This window comes from Pleurodeles waltl, chromosome 7, assembly GCF_031143425.1.
Source record: "Pleurodeles waltl isolate 20211129_DDA chromosome 7, aPleWal1.hap1.20221129, whole genome shotgun sequence".
Classification (NCBI taxonomy): Eukaryota; Metazoa; Chordata; class Amphibia; order Caudata; family Salamandridae; genus Pleurodeles; species Pleurodeles waltl.
In genome coordinates this window covers 1,389,817,216-1,389,834,982 of record NC_090446.1, presented here as the reverse complement: position 1 = coordinate 1,389,834,982, position 17,767 = coordinate 1,389,817,216, and the positions used below count along the sequence as shown (strand labels likewise).

General features: G+C 47.0%; 1 protein-coding gene across 1 annotated transcript in view; it reads left to right on the top strand.

The window, feature by feature from the left end:
* SCAF1 (SR-related CTD associated factor 1) overlaps nucleotides 1–17,767 on the top strand; it is a 210,647-nt gene that overhangs the window by 97,915 nt on the left and 94,965 nt on the right. The window contains exon 5 of the mRNA XM_069200969.1: nucleotides 2,161–2,297. Within this exon, the coding sequence (XP_069057070.1) occupies nucleotides 2,161–2,297 (137 nt within the window). The remainder of the gene's footprint in view (nucleotides 1–2,160; nucleotides 2,298–17,767) is intronic.

The window sequence follows — 17,767 nt, the reverse complement described above, 5'->3', positions numbered from 1 at the left end:
GATCTCTCATAGGAAACCATTGAAAACCCGACGCGTGTTTGCACACTGCACCCGGCCGCCCCGCGCTGCTGAGGGTGTACTTTTTGTGCTGACTTGTTCCCCCCCCCCCCCCCCCCAGTGCCCTACAAAACCCCCCTGGTCTGCCCTCCGAAGACGCGGGTACTTACCTGCTGGCAGACTGGAACCGGGGCACCCCCTTCTCTCCATTGAATCCTATGTGTTTTGGGCACCTCTTTGACCTTTGCACCTGACCGGCCCTGAGCTGCTGGTGTGATAACTTTGGGGTTGCTCTGAACCCCCAACGGTGGGCTACCTTGGACCCAAAACTGAAACCTGTAAGTGACTTACTTACCTGTTAAAACTAACATTACTTTACCTCCCCCAGGAACTGTGAAAATTGCACTAAGTGTCCACTTTTAAAACAGCTTATTGTGTTTTATGTAAAAAGTATACATGCTAATGTAGTGATTCAAAGTTCCTAAAGTACTTATCTGCAATACCTTTCAAATGAGATATTACATGTAGAATTTGAACCTGTGGTTCTTAAAATAAACTAAGAAAATATATTTTTCTATAACACAACCTATTGGCTGGATTTGTCTCTGAGTGTGTGTTCCTCATTTATTGCCTGTGTGTATGTACAACAAATGCTTAACACTACTCCTTTGATAAGCCTACTGCTCGACCACACTACCACAAAATGGAGCATTAGTATTATCTCTTTTTGCCACTATCTTACGTCTAAGGGGAACCCTTGGACTCTGTGCATACTATTATTACTTTGAAATAGTGCATACAGAGCCAACTTCCTACACCAGTCCACCATTACTTCATGCAATCCTCGTAGGCTACCATTACTTAGTGCAATCCTTGTAGGCCCATGTCAAGTGACACCCCTTCTCTGCCCCCCCACCCCCCCCTCCCCCTCACCCACCCAATCCCACCCTGAGGTTGGCTGCAGTGTGAGAATACCAATCCTCAACTGTCCACCAATGCCCCCAGGGGATTGTTTGAGTCCGTGGGCGCCTAAGACAACATCCGGCTGCTGAGATCTTCTGACCTCTGGATCTGCGAAGATTCTCTCAATACAGGTGGTGGTTTCTATTAAATCTATCCACCAACTTCCCCCATGTTTGCAAGTCCTCCTGCTCTTTTTCGTCCCTGCTGGTCAGTTTGATTTGTTTTTCTTCTGGTGTCACCAATTCCAGCACATCTCTGTGCTGCTTGGGTAGCTGGGGAATGCAGATACTCATCCAGCCCATCGCCACCTGCCTTTTAGCTAGGGCCAGCGCCAATCTAAGAAATGTATGATGTATCTTTTCACCTTTTGTCCTGGGAAGAACTCCTAGTATGCCCTAACAGACTTGGGCTCCAAGGTGGTACCTGTGGCAGACATTTTCATGGTCTTTATCACGTTCACAGTTCACTCTGGTCAATCAGACGTAGCGCACAAACTGTTATATGATCTTGCACTGTTTCACTCTTCTCTGGCATGTTACCTTGTGTTTCAAATCATAAGAAACTTGTGCGTGTTTCCACAACTACCAATTTCTGCTTTTTTTCCCCCAACATAACTGTTTTGAAATCTCCTGTAACTGCAGCCCTTTTCAAACTTTCAAACAGCACACCCTTGTCATTTCTCATCAGCCTTTGCCCTTTATTGCCAAAGCCCCTTCACCTGCACCTTCTTCTGTCAGGGAAACCTTCCTTTCATGAGGTGGACCTGGGCCCAGTATGTTCAGTGTGTTCCTAGACCACACAATGCCCTGACTTGTTAGACTATTCCATTCTGTTGCTAGGTAAATAGTCCAAACTCTGAATATTTTGGATTGGGTTGTACAGTCCTAATCCCCAACCCCTTCAACTGAATTATTTTCCTCTGTGTATCGTCTTTGACCTAGGTAACTTTTAAACGTGTTTTTTTTTTTTTTTTTTTTTTTTTTTTTAGGTGTAGGCCTAGCTCATGTGCTTCATTAAAAATGCACAAATACAAAAAAGCAGTCCTAGTCTGTCAGTTATGTTGATGTTGGATTTCTGGGAGCATTAACCATGTCTAGCCTTGACAGATGATCTGGCCTTGAACTGCACATGGCACTGACGTCCGAAGAACAGGAGAATATTATTTGTGTCTTTCTGATTCAGTTTGACTTCTTACTACAGGTCCCTGAAGCAGTGACGGAGCTGCTGTCCAGCCTGGCTGCTGCTGTGGACTGTTTGGAAAGAACATACCTCCCTGATGCCTCTCCACCATCCACAAGTTTGAACACGAATAGGACATTCGTTGGTGAAGAGCTCTAGTGAGTCAAATGCTGACAAGCATCTAGTAATGGACTTATGCTGGGGGTTTGGAATTTCGTATTCACATTTTGAATGCCTTATAATTGTTTTCTCAAAGCTGTTTCCTGTTTTTACATGTAAACATACCAGTTACCTAACTTAGTACCTTGTCACTGCCATGACTAAAGTTTTCTAAATTCATGGCTCATCTGGACTTACCATTTTTTGTCAGAAGTGTCCTGGTGTTAAACAAAAATTCAGGAAACCCCAATAAAAACTTTTATATTGGTTAAATTACTTCAAAAATAAGTACCCGGGAAAGTTGAACAATATAAAAGAAAGAAATTGGGTTATTATGTACGCTTACATTTCCTACACCTGTTATGAATTGAATATGTTTAATATGCTGATAGCATTAGTTGTTTGACAGCTGAACATATTATCAGTTTCAGAATGAGGCAAAATGAGAGTTTGGGTGTGGGCAGTCTTGTGCTAAATCTGCCAACCACTCCTGCGGTCTTTCCTGTCCTCACCACAAAGCATTTTTATTTACACTGAGAAGATGCATCTAAAGTTCTATAAACATTTTTTGAATGTGCTGTAGGTCTCTTGTGTTTTTTACTGCATTGCTGGTTTAGCGAGTTCCACTGCACTACTGCAAGCTGTGGACATGGTTTGGCTGACATCCCTCTGGCTGCCCGTAACGAATAACTGCTAAGTGGTGCATTAAAGCAGTGCCATAGTTTGATGTAGAGTGCAACAATCTATCCATGCAGCAGAAGGCCTTAAAGCAATACATTAAGCATACTGATGATGTATCACTGTGTACCATTTTCTCACTACACCTCTGCAGCACAGGAGTTATAAATTGGCAAAATGATATCATCTTAGTTCAGAACACATTTCCCCTTCCTTTTTTTTCAGTAGAAGGATCACTAGCAGCAGTCGGCTTGGTTTGTATGCGGCAGAACTGTAGGCTTCTTTCTATATGGCTCATTGGTGTCTTTTTTTTTATATATATTTTTTTTATATAAAGTTGTTGAATTTGTTTCCTGATTCTCGCTTACCATCTCTGGTAATTGTGGTTAACTTAAGACATTGGCATCCCTTGGTTTTATTTGATAGGAATTGCAGGCTTCATTCCGGTGGCGAATCTCTCTACCAGCACTATTAGGTTGTAATTCCATGAAGGTCGTCTGCATGACTTCAAGATTCTGTCTTCCTGCCCTTTTGTATTTTCTTGATAGACATTGTCTTGTCTTCAGTTAGCTTTGTAATAATGTGAGCCCACTGGAGGTGCTCCAATACATGTTTGGTGCCTTTTCGACATCACAGCTGAGCTGATGTCAGGGGATCCTTGAGTGTCTGACTTTACTAGTGAGGGTAGATATTTCCCCTCTCGACAGTCTACATGATAACTAGCAGAGGTGGCAGTGTGAGTCTAGTCCACGGCAAGGGCTTAGGCATTTTTACAGAAGCTACCCTCCTGCCATACTGGATAGAAGTCTGGAAAGCCTTTGGAGTAGCCTGCTGCAGTGCGATGGAGAGAGGCTTACTTGCATGTTGAGGAGATAGACTGTTTCTGGGTCTGTGATGAAGAAAATAGACAGTCTATGGGCATGGGCCAGTTTGTGGGTAAAGCATGCACACCATTTTAAACTTCAGAAAATGGAGAAGCTGACTGAGTTTGCTGTAGCTCTTCTCCTGATCAACGCAGGCTTCCTTCACTTAGGCTCAGTATGGAGGGAGGATGGCACTGAAGGCACTTTGTAGGTTTTACCTACATGTGCTTGCTTGCTAAATATTTTGTCTATAAAACAGAATCTTGAAAGGGGCTTTGAACCCGCCCCATCCTTACCTGAATTTACCATTGGCTTAGTCCAACGTCTTTCATTTATGTGCTTCTGATTGGCCAGCATGTCGTCTGCTTTCACTTCCTGTTCTCTGCTTTGCTGTCGATGCCATTGTGTAGAGTTGGGACCAAGTACTCCTTCCGGTCACTGGCCAGTGTCAGTCCGCAAACTTCAGACTTCTGCAGGTACTATTTTATTTTTAATTACATTTCCCTCTTTCATCCCCACCTCCTCGCTGACCATTATCTTCCCACCTTCCTCTAATGTTGGTTTTCTTTCCGCCCTCCTCCTAGATCTTGCTTCATGTCTTTTTACGACCAGAGCATGCTTCTTAGCATGCGGCACCACCATCCACTCAATAGTGAACATAAGCCTGCTGCCCCAATTCTGTTCTAAATGTCCTCCCAATGAATACTTTTACTGTCAAAACATAGACAATTCTACTGATTCTTTTTTTAAGTGAATTATTTGGGTTTTTCTAGCTGACAAGCTAGCGTGGTGGGTTGAGTCCATGCTGAAGATGTTTGTGTAATCTGCTGCCCATAAATATAATAATCATTTTTCTTTTAAGAGGCCTTTCGCTTTGTCATGGTGGTATGTCACCAACATGCGTACTGCCTACATCACTGTGAAAGGAAGTATGAGAAATGACTGAAAAAAGTCCCAAGGGTTGGCTGTTTCGAGCACAAGCTGCTATTTTTGGAAACGTAAAATATGTTCCATTCAATGCTGAAATGCAAGAAAAGTGTGAGCCACAGACTGCCTGTTTTCTTTTTCTAAAAAGTGCTTTGGTGGGGTTTTCCGGAAGCGCATCCAACTTTAAAACTTAACAAGTGTTCTGTTAAAATAAGGGGACCCATGGTAAAATCAGGGGAAAAGAATTGAGTAGTGACATTTCTTCAGATTTTTAGGGCTATCGACATTTAGTGCTTTTTCTGTGGGAGTCGTATGATATGGGGATTAGGAGTGGGGTAGTATGCCTGCAAGGGGCAGGGGTGTGTCTGTGGTTGTCTCTGGTTGAAAGAGTGGTGTCTCTGGTGCAACTCTTAAGGTGGGTGGTGTCTGTCATGGTGGTGTGTATTGTCTTTTACAACAATTTTATTATGTTTGTTTGCATGTGATGATTTGTGTAGTTCTTCATGGCTTGGATATTCATTCTAGCCAGTGGGCTCTGCTCAGTCAGAGGCACGTTTTGTAAAACTCATCTTTTCAGGGAAGTCCGCCTCCATATTATCTGAAACATTCAGTGCGCCTATTTGAATCTGGTTACCCCCAGCAGAGCTGATGCACAGTGCTCTCTGCTGTCAGTGTCATGGAGTCTGTGAGGACTGTGCAGAGTCAGTGGTACGCATTGAAATGATGGGCACAGCGCATATCCTTCTTGCCTCCAGCGTAGCCAATGAGAAATAATTTCCTCAATGTGGACTCGAGATCACATGTTCTTGCACCCGTGTTAATGAACTGAATTTGCTCATTGTAGGAAGTTGGCTCTGTATGTGCTATTTCAAAGTAAGGAATAGCATGCACAGAGTCCAAGGGTTCCCCTTAGAGGTAAAATAGTGGTAAAAAGAGAGAATACTAATGCTCTATTTTGTGGTAGTGTGGTCGAGCAGTAGGCTTATCCAAGGAGTAGTGTTAAGCATTTGTTGTACATACACATAGACAATAAATGAGGTACACACACTCAGAGACAAATCCAGCCAATAGGTTTTGTATAGAAAAATATCTTTTCTTAGTTTATTTTAAGAACCACAGGTTCAAATTTAACATGTAATATCTTGTTTGAAAGGTATTGCAGGTAAGTACATTAGGAACTTTGAATCATTTCAATTGCATGTATACTTTTCAAGTTATTCACAAATAGCTATTTTAAAAGTGGACACTTAGTGCAATTTTCACAGTTCCTGGGGGAGGTAAGTTTTTGTTAGTTTTACCAGGTAAGTAAGACACTTACAGGGTTCAGTTCTTGGTCCAAGGTAGCCCACCGTTGGGGGTTCAGAGCAACCCCAAAGTTACCACACCAGCAGCTCAGGGCCGGTCAGGTGCAGAGTTCAAAGTGGTGCCCAAAACGCAAAGGCTTCAATGGAGAGAAGGGGGTGCCCCGTTTCCAGTCTGCCAGCAGGTAAGTACCCGCGTCTTCGGAGGGCAGACCAGGGGGGTTTTGTAGGGCACCGGGGGGGACACAAGCCCACACAGAAATTTCACCCTCAGCGGCGCGGGGGGCGGCCGGGTGCAGTGTTAGAACAAGCGTCGGGTTCGCAATGGAAGTCAATGAGAGATCAAGGGATCTCTTCAGCGCTGCAGGCAGGCAAGGGGGGGCTTCCTCGGGGAAACCTCCACTTGGGCAAGGGAGAGGGACTCCTGGGGGTCACTTCTGCAGTGAAAGTCCGGTCCTTCAGGTCCTGGGGGCTGCGGGTGCAGGGTCTTTTCCAGGCGTCGGGACTTAGGTTTCGGAGAGTCGCGGTCAGGGGAAGCCTCGGGATTCCCTCTGCAGGCGGCGCTGTGGGGGCTCAGGGGGGACAGGTTTTGGTACTCACAGTCGTAGAGTAGTCCGGGGGTCCTCCCTGAGGTGTTGGTTCTCCACCCGCCGAGTCGGGGTCGCCGGGTGCAGTGTTGCAAGTCTCACGCTTCTTGCGGGGAGATTGCAGGGTTCTTTAAAGCTGCTCCTTTGGATAAAGTTGCAGTCTTTCTGGAGCAGGTCCGCTGTCCTCGGGAGTTTCTTGTCGTCGTCGAAGCAGGGCAGTCCTCAGAGGATGTCGAGGTCGCTGGTCCCTTTGGAAGGCGTCGCTGGAGCAGGATCTTTGGAAGGCAGGAGACAGGCCGGTGAGTTTCTGGAGCCAAGGCAGTTGTCGTCTTCTGGTCTTCCTCTGCAGGGGTTTTCAGCTAGGCGGTCCTTCTTCTTGTAGTTGCAGGAATCTGATTTTCTAGGGTTCAGGGTAGCCCTTAAATACTAAATTTAAGGGCGTTTTTAGGTCTGGGGGGTTAGTAGCCAATGGCTACTAGCCCTGAGGGTGGGTACACCCTCTTTGTGCCTCCTCCCAAGGGGAGGGGGTCACAATCCTAACCCTATTGGGGGAATCCTCCATCTGCAAGATGGAGGATTTCTAAAAGTTAGAGTCACTTCAGCTCAGGACACCTTAGGGGCTGTCCTGACTGGCCAGTGACTCCTCCTTGTTTTTCTCATTATTTTCTCCGGCCTTGCCGCCAAAAGTGGGGCCTGGCCGGAGGGGGCGGGCAACTCCACTAGCTGGAGTGTCCTGCTGGGTTGGCACAAAGGAGGTGAGCCTTTGAGGCTCACCGCCAGGTGTGACAATTCCTGCCTGGGAGAGGTGTTAGCATCTCCACCCAGTGCAGGCTTTGTTACTGGCCTCAGAGTGACAAAGGCACTCTCCCCATGGGGCCAGCAACATGTCTCGGTTTGTGGCAGGCTGCTAAAACTAGTCAGCCTACACAGATAGTTGGTTAAGTTTCAGGGGGCACCTCTAAGGTGCCCTCTGTGGTGTATTTCTCAATAAAATGTACACTGGCATCAGTGTGCATTTATTGTGTTGAGAAGTTTGATACCAAACTTCCCAGTTTTCAGTGTAGCCATTATGGTGCTGTGGAGTTCGTGTTTGACAAACTCCCAGACCATATACTCTTATGGCTACCCTGCACTTACAATGTCTAAGGTTTTGTTTAGACACTGTAGGGGTACCATGCTCATGCACTGGTACCCTCACCTATGGTATAGTGCACCCTGCCTTAGGGCTGTAAGGCCTGCTAGAGGGGTGTCTTACCTATACTGCATAGGCAGTGAGAGGCTGGCATGGCACCCTGAGGGGAGTGCCATGTCGACTTACTCGTTTTGTCCTCACTAGCACACACAAGCTGGCAAGCAGTGTGTCTGTGCTGAGTGAGAGGTCTCCAGGGTGGCATAAGACATGCTGCAGCCCTTAGAGACCTTCCTTGGCATCAGGGCCCTTGGTACTAGAAGTACCAGTTACAAGGGACTTATCTGGATGCCAGGGTCTGCCAATTGTGGATACAAAAGTACAGGTTAGGGAAAGAACACTGGTGCTGGGGCCTGGTTAGCAGGCCTCAGCACACTTTCAATTGTAAACATAGCATCAGCAAAGGCAAAAAGTCAGGGGGCAACCATGCCAAGGAGGCATTTCCTTACACCAGTCAAGCCAAGGAATGCCCTGACTTGGGTCTGGGTTTTTGGAGCTACCCAGTCCAGAATAGTCTGGATCTTGGGTTGGAGTGGCTCAACTTGGCCTCCACCTACAAGGTGGCCCAAGTAAACCACAGTTCCCTGCCCTATCTGGCATTTGGATGCCTTGATAGAGAGGCCTGCAGATTGCAGAGCCTTCAAAACATTCTTCAGGTGGACCAGGTGATCCTGCCAGGTGGAGCTAAAGCCAGCAATATCATCAAGATAAGCTGTGCTAAAGGACTCCAAGCCAGCAAGGACTTGATTCACCAACCTTTGGAAGGTGGCAGGGGCATTCTTTAAACCAAAGGGCATAACAGTAAACTGATAATGCCCATCAGGTGTGGAGAATGCTGTTTTCTCTTTTGCTCCAGGTGCCATTTTTATTTGCCAGTACCCTGCTGTCAAGTCAAAGGTACTTAAGAATTTGGCAGCACCTAATTTGTCTATGAGCTCATCAGCTCTAGGAATTGGATGGGCGTCTGTCTTGGTGACAGAGTTGAGCCCTCTGTAGTCCACACAAAACCTCATCTCTTTCTTTCCATCTTTGGTGTGAGGTTTGGGGACTAAGACCACTGGGCTAGCCCAGGGGCTGTCAGAGCGCTCAATTACTCCCAATTCCAGCATCTTGTGGACTTCCACCTTGATGCTTTCCTTAACATGGTCAGACTGTCTAAAAATTTTGTTTTTGACAGGCATGCTGTCTCCTGTGTCCACATCATGGGTACACAGGTGTGTCTGACCAGGGGTTAGGGAGAAGAGTTCAGGAAACTGTTGTAGGACTCTCCTACAATCAGCTTGCTGTTGGCCAGAGAGGGTGTCTGAGTAGATCACTCCATCTACTGAGCCATCTTTTGGGTCTGATGACAGAAGATCAGGGAGAGGTTCACTCTCTGACTCCTGATCCTCATCTGTTACCATCAACAGATTTACATCAGCCCTGTCATGGAAGAGCTTAAGGCGGTTCACATGGATCACCCTCTTGGGGCTCCTGCTTGTGCCCAGGTCCACCAGGTAGGTGACCTGACTCTTCCTTTCTAGCACTGGGTAAGGGCCACTCCATTTGTCCTGAAGTGCCCTGGGAGCCACAGGCTCCAGAACCCAGACTTTCTGCCCTGGTTGGAACTCAACCATTGCAGCCTTTTGGTCATACCAAAACTTCTAGAGCTGTTGGCTGGCCTCAAGGTTTTTGCTTGCCTTTTCCATGTACTCTGCCATTCTAGAGCGAAGGCCAAGTACATAGTCCACTATGTCTTGTTTGGGCTCATGAAGAGGTCTCTCCCAGCCTTCTTTAACAAGAGCAAGTGGTCCCCTTACAGGGTGACCAAACAGAAGTTCAAAGGGTGAGAATCCTACTCCCTTCTGTGGCACCTCTCTGTAAGCGAAAAGCAGACATGGCAAGAGGACATCCCATCTCCTTTTGAGCTTTTCTGGGAGCCCCATGATCATGCCTTTTAATGTCTTGTTGAATCTCTCAACTAAGCCATTAGTTTGTGGATGGTATGGTGTAGTGAATTTGTAAGTCACCCCACACTCATTCCACATGTGTTTTAGGTATGCTGACATGAAGTTGGTACCTCTGTCAGACACCACCTCCTTAGGGAAACCCACTCTGGTAAAGATACCAATGAGGGCCTTGGCTACTGCAGGGGCAGTAGTTGACCTAAGGGGAATAGCTTCAGGATACCTAGTAGCATGATCCACTACTACTAGGATATACATATTTCCTGAGGCTGTGGGAGGTTCTAGTGGACCAACTATGTCCACACCCACTCTTTCAAAGGGGACCCCCACCACTGGAAGTGGAATGAGGGGGGCCTTTGGATGCCCACCTGTCTTACCACTGGCTTGACAGGTGGGGCAGGAGAGGCAAAACTCCTAACCTTGTGGGACATATTGGGCCAGTAGAAGTGGTTGACTAACCTCTCCCACGTCTTGGTTTGTCCCAAATGCCCAGCAAGGGGAATATCATGGGCTAAGGTCAGAATAAACTCTCTGAACGACTGAGGCACTACCACTCTCCTAGTGGCACCAGGTTTGGGGTCTCTGGCCTCAGTGTACAGGAGTCCATCTTCCCAATAGACCCTATGTGTTCCATTTTTCTTGCCCTTGGACTCTTCAGCAGCTTGCTGCCTAAGGCCTTCAAGAGAGGGACAGGTTTCTTGTCCCTTACACAGCTCCTCCCTTGAGGTTCCCCCTGGGCCTAAGAGCTCAACCTGATAAGGTTCAAGCTCCAAAGGCTCAGTTCCCTCAGAGGGCAGAACTTCTTCCTGAGAAGAGAGGTTCTCTTTTTCTGACTGTGTTGCAGTTGGTTTCCCAACTGACTTTCCTTTTCTCTTGGTAGGCTGGGCCTTTCTTCCAGACTCCAGCTCTACTTTTTCACCCTGTGCCTTGCATTGTGCTCTTGTTTTTACACACACCAGTTCAGGGATACCCAGCATGGCTGCATGGGTTTTTAGTTCTACCTCAGCCCATGCTGAGGACTCCAGGTCATTTCCAAGCAGACAGTCTACTGGGATATTTGAGGAGACCACCACCTGTTTCTGGCCATTGACCCCTCTCCATTCTAAAGTTACCATTGCCATGGGATGTGCTTTAGTCTGATTGTCAGCGTTGGTGACTGTATAGGTTTTTCCAGTCAGGTATTGGCCAGGGGAAACCAGTTTCTCTGTCACCATGGTGACACTGGCACCTGTATCCCTCAGGCCTTCTACACTTGTCCCATTAATAAAGAGCTGCTGCCTGTATTTTTGCATGTTAGGCGGCCAGGCAGCTAGTGTGGCTAAATCCACCCCACCCTCAGAGACTAGAGTAGCTTCAGTGTGGACCCTGATTTGCTCTGGGCACACTGTTGATCCCACTTGGAGACTAGCCATTCCAGTGTTACCTGGATTGGAGTTTGGAGTGGAACCTTTCTTGGGACAGGCCTTGTCTCCAGTTTGGTGTCCAGGCTGATTACAGCTACGACACCAGGCCTTTTTGGGATCAAAGTTTTTACCCTTGTACCCAGGATTGTTTTGTGAAGAGGCTCTGGGCCCACCCTCCTGTGCAGGTTTTTGGGGGCCTGTAGAAGACTCTTTACTATTTTTATTTTTGGCTGTCTCACCACCTTTCCCCTGGGGAGGTTTTGTGACCCCTTTCTTTTGGTCACCCCCTGTGGAAGTTTTGGACACCCTTGTCTTGACCCAATGGTCCGCCTTCTTTCCCAATTCTTGGGGAGAAATTGGTCCTAGGTCTACCAGATGCTGATGCAGTTTATCATTGAAACAATTACTTAACAGGTGTTCTTTCACAAATAAATTGTACAGCCCATCATAATTACTTACACCACTGCCTTGAATCCAACCATCTAGTGTTTTTACTGAGTAGTCTACAAAGTCAACCCAGGTCTGGCTCGAGGATTTTTGAGCCCCCCTGAATCTAATCCTATACTCCTCAGTGGAGAATCCAAAGCCCTCAATCAGGGTACCCTTCATGAGGTCATAAGATTCTGCATCCTTTCCAGAGAGTGTGAGGAGTCTATCCCTACACTTTCCTGTGAACATTTCCCAAAGGAGAGCACCCCAGTGAGATCTGTTCACTTTTCTGGTTACACAAGCCCTCTCAAAAGCTGTGAACCATTTGGTGATGTCATCACCATCTTCATATTTAGTTACAATCCCTTTAGGGATTTTCAACATGTCAGGAGAATCTCTGACCCTATTTATGTTGCTGCCACCATTGATGGGTCCCAGGCCCATCTCTTGTCTTTCCCTTTCTATGGCTAGGATCTGTCTTTCCAAAGCCAATCTTTTGGCCATCCTGGCTAACTGGATGTCCTCTTCACTGGAGTTATCCTCAGTGATTTCAGAGTTGTTGGTCCCTCCTGTGAGGGAACCTGCATCTCTGACTATTATTTGTGGAGTCAGGGCTTGAGAAGCCCTGCTCTCCCTAAGTAGGACTGGAGGGGGGGAATTTCCTTCCAAGTCACTATCTTCATCCTCTGAGTTGCCATCCTCAGAGGGGTTGGCTTTTTCAAACTCTGCCAAAAGGTCCTGGAGCTGTACTTTGGTAGGTTTGGAGCCCATTGTTATTTTCTTTAGTTTACAGAGTGACCTTAGCTCTCTCATCTGTAGATGGAGGTAAGGTGTGGTGTCGAGTTCCACCACATTCACATCTGTGCTAGATATTATGCTTCTAAAAGTTGGAATACTTTTTAAGAAACTAAAACTGGTTCTAGAATCTAATTCAAACTTTTAACAAACTTTTAAACTCTAAAAGAAATGCTAACAGGGACTAACACAAGGCCCTAGCAGGACTTTTAAGAATTTAGAAAACTTTTCAAATTGCAAAAATCAATTTCTAATGACAATTTTGGAATTTGTCGTGTGATCAGGTATTGGCTGAGTAGTCCAGCAAATGCAAAGTCTTGTACCCCACCGCTGATCCACCAATGTAGGAAGTTGGCTCTGTATGTGCTATTTCAAAGTAAGGAATAGCATGCACAGAGTCCAAGGGTTCCCCTCAGAGGTAAAATAGTGGTAAAAAGAGATAATACTAATGCTCTATTTTGTGGTAGTGTGGTCGAGCAGTAGGCTTATCCAAGGAGTAGTGTTAAGCATTTGTTGTACATACACATAGACAATAAATGAGGTACACACACTCAGAGACAAATCCAGCCAATAGGTTTTGTATAGAAAAATATCTTTTCTTAGTTTATTTTAAGAACCACAGGTTCAAATTTAACATGTAATATCTTGTTTGAAAGGTATTGCAGGTAAGTACATTAGGAACTTTGAATCATTTCAATTGCATGTATACTTTTCAAGTTATTCACAAATAGCTATTTTAAAAGTGGACACTTAGTGCAATTTTCACAGTTCTTGGGGGAGGTAAGTTTTTGTTAGTTTTACCAGGTAAGTACGACACTTACAGGGTTCAGTTCTTGGTCCAAGGTAGCCCACCGTTGGGGGTTCAGAGCAACCCCAAAGTTACCACACCAGCAGCTCAGGGCCGGTCAGGTGCAGAGTTCAAAGTGGTGCCCAAAACGCATAGGCTTCAATGGAGAGAAGGGGGTGCCCCGGTTCCAGTCTGCCAGCAGGTAAGTACCCGCGTCTTCGGAGGGCAGACCAGGGGGGTTTTGTAGGGCACCGGGGGGACACAAGCCCACACAGAAATTTCACCCTCAGCGGCGCGGGGGCGGCCGGGTGCAGTGTTAGAACAAGCGTCGGGTTCGCAATGGAAGTCAATGAGAGATCAAGGGATCTCTTCAGCGCTGCAGGCAGGCAAGGGGGGGCTTCCTCGGGGAAACCTCCACTTGGGCAAGGGAGAGGGACTCCTGGGGGTCACTTCTGCAGTGAAAGTCCGGTCCTTCAGGTCCTGGGGGCTGCGGGTGCAGGGTCTTTTCCAGGCGTCGGGACTTAGGTTTCAGAGAGTCGCGGTCAGGGGAAGCCTCGGGATTCCCTCTGCAGGCGGCGCTGTGGGGGCTCAGGGGGGACAGGTTTTGGTACTCAGTCGTAGAGTAGTCCGGGGGTCCTCCCTGAGGTGTTGGTTCTCCACCCGCCGAGTCGGGGTCGCCGGGTGCAGTGTTGCAAGTCTCACGCTTCTTGCGGGGAGATTGCAGGGTTCTTTAAAGCTGCTCCTTTGGATAAAGTTGCAGTCTTTCTGGAGCAGGTCCGCTGTCCTCGGGAGTTCCTTGTCGTCGTCGAAGCAGGGCAGTCCTCAGAGGATGCAGAGGTCGCTGGTCCCTTTGGAAGGCGTCGCTGGAGCAGAGTTCTTTGGAAGGCAGGAGACAGGCCGGTGAGTTTCTGGAGCCAAGGCAGTTGTTGTCTTCTGGTCTTCCTCTGCAGGGGTTTTCAGCTAGGCAGTCCTTCTTCTTGTTGTTGCAGGAATCTAATTTTCTAGGGTTCAGGGTAGTCCTTAAATACTAAATTTAAGGGCGTGTTTAGGTCTGGGGGTTTAGTAGCCAATGGCTACTAGCCCTGAGGGTGGGTACACCCTCTTTGTGTCTCCTCCCAAGGGGAGGGGGTCACAATCCTAACCCTATTGGGGGAATCCTCCATCTGCAAGATGGAGGATTTCTAAAAGTTAGTCACCTCAGCTCAGGACACCTTAGGGGCTGTCCTGACTGGCCAGTGACTCCTCCTTGTTATTCTCATTATTTTCTCCGGCCTTGCCGCCAAAAGTGGGGGCCGGGGCCGGAGGGGGCGGGCAACTCCACTAGCTGGAGTGTCCTGCGGTGCTGTGACAAAGGGGTGAGCCTTTGAGGCTCACTGCCAGGTGTTACAGCTCCTGCCTGGGGGAGGTGTTAGCATCTCCACCCAGTGCAGGCTTTGTTACTGGCCTCAGAGTGACAAAGGCACTCTCCCCATGGGGCCAGCAACATGTCTCTAGTGTGGCAGGCTGCTGGAACTAGTCAGCCTACACAGACAGTCGGTTAAGTTTCAGGGGACACCTCTAAGGTGCCCTCTGGGGTGTATTTTGCAATAAAATGTACACTGGCATCAGTGTGCATTTATTGTGCTGAGAAGTTTGATACCAAACTTCCCAGTTTCCAGTGTAGCCATTATGGTGCTGTGGAGTTCGTGTTTGACAAACTCCCAGACCATATACTCTTATGGCTACCCTGCACTTACAATGTCTAAGGTTTTGTTTAGACACTGTAGGGGTACCATGCTCATGCACTGGTACCCTCACCTATGGTATAGTGCACCCTGCCTTAGGGCTGTAAGGCCTGCTAGAGGGGTGACTGACCTATACTTGCATAGGCAGTGAGAGGCTGGCATGGCACCCTGAGGGGAGTGCCATGTCGACTTACTCGTTTTGTTCTCACTAGCACACACAAGCTGGCAAGCAGTGTGTCTGTGCTGAGTGAGAGGTCTTCAGGGTGGCATAAGACATGCTGCAGCCCTTAGAGACCTTCCTTGGCATCAGGGCCCTTGGTACTAGAAGTACCAGTTACAAGGGACTTATCTGGATGCCAGGGTCTGCCAATTGGGGATACAAAAGTACAGGTTAGGGAAAGAACACTGGTGCTGGGGCCTGGTTAGCAGGCCTCAGCACACTTTCAATTGTAAACATAGCATCAGCAAAGGCAAAAAGTCAGGGGGCAACCATGCCAAGGAGGCATTTCCTTACACTCATGATGGGCACTAATTGGCTCTAATTATGCTCCTCAGGCAAGCTAATCATTTGGTAAGACTAATAGATGACAAAAGGAACCTGAATTTGCAAAATTCTTGTTATTGATTTGACAATAACATTTGCAATCCATTATTTAGGAACCTTCCAATGATGGAGGCATCTGGACTATGCTTTTCCCTTGGGCTTGTGGCTAATGTTTTCAAGCAGTGACTTTCACAAAGTGAATTCTCTGGAGTCAAAGTTTAGTTTGAAAATTCAGTATTTTGTTCCATCAGACATCCATAATTTTTAGCAGTCAAGCCAGTGATAACATTCATTGACCTTTGTATCATGGTAAATAAATAAAGTGTAATGCTGAATCCTGAAAGTCTGTTTTTGCTGTGTATTAACAAGCATTGACAAAGACAATAGGTTTCATCTATTGATGGTCATGGCAGGCACTTTTTAAAATTTAACTTAGTGTGTACAGCAGTTCAGCTACTCTGCAATATGTGTAATTAAAAGAAACACTGACGAAGTCAATGGAATTCACATTGTTTTCCTTCCCACACGTGTGTGATCTACTTTCTCCAGTATTGGATCTTTCATAGATTCACATGCTTGAATCATCCCCGTCGTCGAGGTGGGAGCCTCACGGTAAACTTAAATATATATATGGCAGTAAATCAGTAAAAGTAAAACCAGTAGGCCCTAGTAGGCCTCATAGGGTATTTTACAGTCTATCCACTTTGTTTTGTGAAAAGACCCAAACTTCAGTATCAACCAATCAGGATTCAGCCCCTCCCAAACACTCCCAACAGAGGCTGAATTCCCTCAGATTTTCTACCGCACGTCGTGTGAAGGGAGTCTCCCTGAGCTCTGCTCAGTTTTTTCCTTATTTCTGACTGAAGATTGTTTTTTCTCTCAGGAAACTAGCCACAGCTTCACTATGTCTGAAAAGACAAAGAAGGGTCTGTTCAGAGACTGTGACAATTGTGGGAAGAAGAGACTGCATGTTGATGACCCCCACAAGAAGTGTATCTATTGCCTCCATCTAGACCACAAGGTGAGAGACTGCAAAATCTGTCGCACCTTTAGTCAAAAAACCCTTAAAGACCGTGAGGGTAGACTTCTCTTATGGCTGCAAAAACAAAAAGCCATGGAACATCCTTCCTCAGATGACAGCGAACTGTCATCACATACTTGTCGCCCTCATAAAAGAACAGGTGAGAGAAGTAGAGAGTCTGATGAACCACCTAGGAAGGTGCCCAAAAAGACAAAGCAAGTCTGTACTGAAGCGAAAAAGGATGTTTCCCGTTCAGATACATTTAAACATGTGCCAAAAAAGGTTCATTCAGAGCCTACGACGCCTTTGCACCGAAAAAGCACCTCAAAAAAGCCATCTCTGTCACCATAGAAAGAGCCAGAACAACTCTTTTCGGTGAAAAAGCAACCGTCGACGACCACAACAGCGACTACAGTATCGTCGACGTTTACAACACCGGTCGCACCGATGATTATGACGTCATCGCCGTTATCATCGACAACGATAATTACGGCAAAATGTTTTAAGAAAGCTTCGTCGGCAACCACATCGTCGACAGCGGAGGCCTCCTGGGTTCACCAATCTACCAGGGCATTCCCATCTACGAAGCACCTCTCAATGAGGTTTAAAAAGGCACTGCCGACGACGGCACCAATAGAAGATACTGCGGCGAAACGACTGTCGTCTACAAAGGGGCCATCGACGAAGGGGCCATCGACGAGGGATTCGTCGACACAAGACCCGTTGGCAAAGACGCCATCAATGAGAGATCCGTCGACGGGGGAACCGTCGACGAGGGAACCTATATCGTCAACACAACTAACGGTGTACAAGCCATCCACCTACCTGGACACTTCGCCACACCATTCCTCATACCATCAGGACGACTCTACCAGATTCTTACCCCTTTCACTTATTGATATGGGTAACAAGGCATCCGATATTCTGCCAATGCATACCTCGCCAAGTAAAGTGTTGCCATATCCACCACAACATCTTTTTGAGGACGATGATGCATACTCTCAGAACGATGGAATGTTTGGGGCAGCTAGTAGCCCGTCCCAACTCAATGTCAAATGCCAAGAGTTTGATGAAGAGGAGGATCAGCATTACCAGCCTAGTTACGCCTCAACATCTTATCCACAGGCAGAACAACCATCGCCCCTCGCTATGCCTAGCACACTGGTAGCAGATCTACAGTACATGTTGAAGGACTACTATAAAAGATTTTCACCATCAACTCAGTCCACGCCACCTAGACCGGAGAGCTACCAGACACCTCGTCAGACTCACACC